Source organism: Myotis davidii, unplaced genomic scaffold (genome assembly GCF_000327345.1).
Source record: "Myotis davidii unplaced genomic scaffold, ASM32734v1 scaffold58, whole genome shotgun sequence".
NCBI lineage: Eukaryota > Metazoa > Chordata > Mammalia > Chiroptera > Vespertilionidae > Myotis > Myotis davidii.
The window spans coordinates 163,503-168,906 of NW_006289754.1; the positions used below are offsets into that span (position 1 = coordinate 163,503).

At 44.5% G+C, this 5,404-nt stretch overlaps 1 protein-coding gene across 1 annotated transcript; it reads left to right on the plus strand.

Annotated features, from left to right (window-relative positions):
• Nucleotides 1–2,449: 2,449 nt before the first annotated feature.
• On the plus strand, nt 2,450–3,549 carry LOC102759100 (olfactory receptor 51D1). Its single transcript, XM_006762342.1, has one exon. The coding sequence runs from the start codon at nt 2,471–2,473 to the stop codon at nt 3,479–3,481; it is 1,011 nt and encodes a 336-aa protein (XP_006762405.1). The 5' UTR covers nt 2,450–2,470; the 3' UTR covers nt 3,482–3,549.
• Nucleotides 3,550–5,404: the final 1,855 nt, after the last annotated feature.

Sequence of the window (5,404 nt, forward strand, 5' to 3'; positions counted from 1 at the left end):
GGCAGCATAGTACTGTGGAATGAGTTGCTTCCTTAGGACCTTAAGGGGCTGCAACTCCCCAAGACTACCACAAGAGGGCAGTATCAATAAGTGAGAAGCTGCCTGAGCACAGCTCTGGATACCCTTGGACAGTATATTCTGAGCCTGAGTGAGAATATCCTTGTCTGTGTGTTTTCTAGTGTGTGCCCACACTGCCATTCCAGTAGCTCCGGGTCATTCCTCTTCTTCTGTCCAACCTACGGCACTTGCCTTCCCTCTAGTCTCCTGAGCTGGCCTTAGAATGGTAACATAGCGTAGCCCCTTTGGGTAGAACTCAGGGCTCAGCTTTCCGGGGGCACCTGAGCAGAGCGTGGCTCCCAGAGAGCCTGGAGTAATTCACTCTTCATTATCCCTCACACTCCCTAGGGTTCCAGAAAAGCTATATATGGGCGGTGGCTTTGGACAGAGATACTGTAGGTGAGTGCGTTAGGTTCAGCTCTGGTAGGGTAGGTGAGGCTTGCTACAGAGACTGTAGGATAGGAGGCATTTCTGAGGAAGCCTGGCCTTTGCTGAGACAGCCCGGTTGCTTGGAGAGTCTGCCTGCTCCTACTCCTCCCAGATCACAGAGGCCTGAATTTCAGACCTTGTTCAGGGACCTACCCAAAGAGGAATTTCTTCAAACCACTCTGAGACCTCTTCCTAACTTCAAACTCCCCAGTTCCTGCCTCCCACCCTTCACTGAAGAAACAAGGCAAGCGAAATTAATTTACCCAGGAAAAATATGTGTGGTGGTGGTGGTGGTGGTGATTGGTAATGAAGAAGGAAACTGATGGCTGGAAGGTTAAGCTGGAGCCACACTGGGAATGGCCTTTAATTCGGACCAGGTGATTTCAACTCTGTCTTGAAGGCTTTGGGAGTCACCTGTAACTTGCTAACTAGAAGCCTGACATGGCAAGTTTGCTGTGTAGGTGGTAGTGATGTGAAAGGTGGACTGACACAGACTGGGTTTAAAGCCAGGAAGGTGAGATAGGAAGCACTTTTCATAATCAGAGCAGAGTGGATGATGTAATGAGGTTGGGAGAGAGAGAGAGGGTGTGTTAAATACGAGAAAAGGCTGTAATAGATTAATTGGTAAAAAAAAATCACACCTGGAGGTGAAAGAGCGGAGAAATCAAGCTGGGACTAGATGACTTGGGTCACAGAGTGTTACTATTCAGAAAAGGTCCTCTTTGGGGCAAGATGGGTATGAGGATAGTCTATCAAGTAGAAGTATGAAGAGGCAGCAGGTTATATGGTTCTGGGTCTCAGGACAGAGGCTTAGAGTAGAGTGGTCTGTGTAGAGAAAAGAAATTGAGCCTGGGATGTTGTGGGTTCACGAGGGAGAGTAGTGGGGGGAGAAAGGTGTGCCTGTGGACACCAGATTGCACCACCTGCCACATGGACTGATGTTATTTCCATGTCTCAGGTGCACCTGGTTTACATGTTACACCCCAGACAAGCAGAATCTGGGTCTGACTGTTATGTGGGCCCGGAGAAATCCTGATGAAACAGTCTGTTTTTTGAGTCTGTTCTTTCTTGGGACTAGAAAGAACAGTTTTTCTTCACCCTCATCTCCCCGAGAACTCCAGATTAGCTTTTCCCAAACTTCTTAGATTAAAAACAAACCAGTTCGGGAGAAAGGTATAATGTTTTTTGTTGTTTTTTTTAAAAAATATATTTTATTGATTTTTTACAGAGAGGAAGGGAGAGGGATAGAGAGTTAGAAACATTGATGAGAGAGAAACATGGATCAGCTATCTCCTGCACACCCCTTACTGGGGATGTACCCGCAACCAAGATACATGCCCTTGACCGGCATCGAACCTGGGACCCTTCAATCTGCAGGCCGACACGCTATCCACTGAGCCAAACCGGTCAGGGCTGTTTTGTTTTTTAACTGGATTTCTGGGCCCCTCCCCTGGAAATTCTGGAGTAGGACCTGGGGGTAAGTTTTCAGTTACTGCTTCAGATGAATCTATCAGGAAAGTCTGAGAAATGCTGCTCAGGCCTAAATAAAAATTTGTCTCTTGAAATCTAGTCCCAGACTCAATCCCTGATTCCTGCCCTAAATCAGATCAGAGTAGTCTTAAAGGTAACTACAGCCTGAAGCTCAAACTCTAAATTCAAACCAACTCTAACCCCACATGCGCTAGAAGAGCTGGGGTCAGTGTACATGGGAGTTCTATGCAAGCCAGTCTACTCTGTTGGGGAAGTGGCCAAGAGCAGTGCCCCTGGTCAGCTCTGGAAATGAAGAGCTGTTGAATATGCTTTCCGAGTGTGTCATCACACACTGGATTAACGGGACCTCCAGGGAGGGATGCACAAGGAGGATTAGAGGGAAGATGGAGTTCAGAATTAGTGTACTAGAAATACTCAGTCTTTCTCTCTGTTACTTCAGTACTTCAGTGCCCTGCCCTTATGTTCCTTCTCTCTGCTGAGCCACTAACTGAAAATGTTTCTTTTTCACTTTCATAGTTGTTGGACTTGGATGCAAAAGCCTCAGCTCTCAGGTCCTGTCATGGCTACTCCAAATGGAACTGTGGTCCACCCAGCATACTTCCTGCTGGTGGGCATCCCTGGCCTGGGACCTAACATGCACTTTTGGCTGGCTTTCCCTCTGTGCTTTATGTATGCGTTGGCCACCCTGGGCAACCTGGCCATTGTCTTCATCATCCGCATAGAAAGGCGCCTGCATGAGCCCATGTACCTCTTCCTGGCCATGCTCTCCTCCATTGACCTAGTCCTCTCCTCTGTCACCATGCCCAAGATGGCCAGCCTCTTCCTGACAGGCAGCCAGGAGATTGAATTCAATGTCTGCCTGGCCCAAATGTTCCTTATCCATGCTCTGTCAGCCATGGAGTCAGCTGTTCTGCTGGCTATGGCTTTTGATCGCTTTGTAGCCATCTGCCACCCACTGCGCCATGCCTCTGTGCTCACAGGGCCTACTGTCGCCAAGATTGGACTAGCTGCCCTGACCAGGGGATTTGCCTTCTTCTTCCCACTGCCCTTCATCCTGAAGCGGTTGTCATACTGCCGAGCACATACTGTCACACACTCCTTCTGTTTGCACCAAGATATTATGAAGCTGTCCTGTACCGACACCACGGTCAATGTAGTGTATGGACTCTTCATCATCCTCTCAGTCATGGGTGTGGATTCCCTCCTCATTGGCTTCTCCTACATCCTCATCCTGAGGGCTGTGCTGGAGCTGTCTTCTCGGGGGGCAGCACTCAAGGCTTTCAACACCTGCATCTCCCATCTCTGTGCTGTGTTGGTCTTCTACGTACCCCTCATTGGGCTCTCCGTGGTGCATAGGCTGGGTGGCCCTACCTCCCTGCTCCATGTGATGATGGCTAATATCTATCTTCTGCTACCACCTGTGGTCAACCCCATTGTCTATGGAGCCAAGACCAAGGAGATCCGTTCACGGGTCCTCCACATGTTCTCACAGGGCGGCAGGTGAGCAGGTTAACCTTCCCAGTGTCCTATATTCCTACCAAATATGGGAGGACAAGGATCCTGTTCACGGTCTTGGTGATTGGATCACCCATCCCACGGGGCTGTCATTTAGTTATCTAAATGTATCTTGAATTCTGTTTCTGGGAATGTGTCAACGAGAACTTATGACTCAATCTGAATCAGCCATCCTGGAGAATGGTTACCCTAGTGCAGGGGTGGGCAACCCCTGGCACATGTGCCAAACATGGCATGCCAATAACTTTTGCTGGCACGCGAAGCCCTCTCTTATAATCTTCTATTTACAATTTTTTTCTTAATATCGACTTTTTTATTTTTCAGATAAATTCAGTGTAGGTGCATCTTAGATAAAGAAATAATTTTACATAACATGTATACATTAAAAATAAATGTATTTTTCATCATCATATACTGTGTTTTTGTCGCTTGAATGAATTTTATTATTTCTTCAAGGTTCTTCACATACATACACCTTAAGAGATATCAAGTAGGCGTAACATGTTCTCAAAAAATTAGTATTGGCATGCAGAAGAATTTTGAGTCAGAGATTTTGCTGGTTTTGGCACGCACTCACAGAAAGGTTGCCCACCCCTGCCCTAGTGTCCCTGCTCTGGTGGCCTTGCCTTATATCCCTCCTCCAACTAGAAAACATACAGTGTTTACACAATAAGGCTATAAATGCCACAGCTCAGGATAATTCCAGTTTTGATATATGGTTTTAATTATTTTGCTCCCATAAACTCATGTCGTTAAAGCTGTACTGGTCATAAAGCTTCTTTTTTGAACCCGAAGTGGGATGGGGGAAGGTGATAGTAATTGAAGAGAGAGGAGGGAGATGGTAACAGGAGACGAGACAGCTCACATGAAGTGTTTACATTTCTGTATGCATGTGGCTGTATTTATGTGGAAACTGCCAATGCTCATCTATGTGGCCCTACTGGAGATTGCTTTTCCATAAGGGTACTGTGTATTCTGAGTGTGGTAATGAGTGTGTAGGTATATTTATGTGGGTGTATGTGATTTTTGTGTGTGTGTGTGTGTGTGTGTGTATGTGTGTGTAGTGTGTGTGAGTGTGTGTGTATACATAAGAAATGGGCCAATTGTGCAGTTGGTGAGTGTGATAGCTGTGACTTGGCATATATATTTCATGAATAACAGATCTGATTGCACCTTTATTGTGTTTTTGTGGTCTCTGTTAGTTGGTATGTGATGTGCACCTATTCGAGAATGTCAAACAATATCTTTATGAATACCTGATGAAAATGTTGCCTCTATCTTTTCTTCATATTTGTAATATGGAAAAATGTAATATGTAGAATGTAAAATATTATATATTTGTAACAATGTAGAATATGTGATATGCATGAGTGTATGCAATGTATGACTTAGAATGGCTATGTGATGTTTATCTTTGGGCATATGCCTGTTGTGCATAGTACTAATATTTGTGATGTGAAATCATTTTGTGTGATACATGTGTCTTTAGTCACACATAGGTGGAATGTAATGTCTGAAGGATATGTGTGTACACACATGTCTGTGTCTGTATGCAGTGTTTGTGAATACTGTATTTTAGGGCATATGTCTAGTACATATACTTTAGGATACATTAATTTTTTTGTTGTTGATCTTTTGAACTCTTATTATTTTTTTCTAAGAAAAAGGAATCTGTTATGCATATACTTTAGGATATATTTATTTTTTTGTTGTTGATCTTTTGAACTATTATTTTTTTCTAAGAAAAAGGAATCTGTTATTCCTGAAATGCTTGTATCTTCCTCTTCTTTTGCTCATATTCTCTTCTTCTACACTGAGATCCAAAAGGAAATTGAAACATTCTAATCATGCTATTGATGCAGGTGATACTTACAGGTCATGGGTTTCGCCATTTTTCTCTTAGTGAATAGGT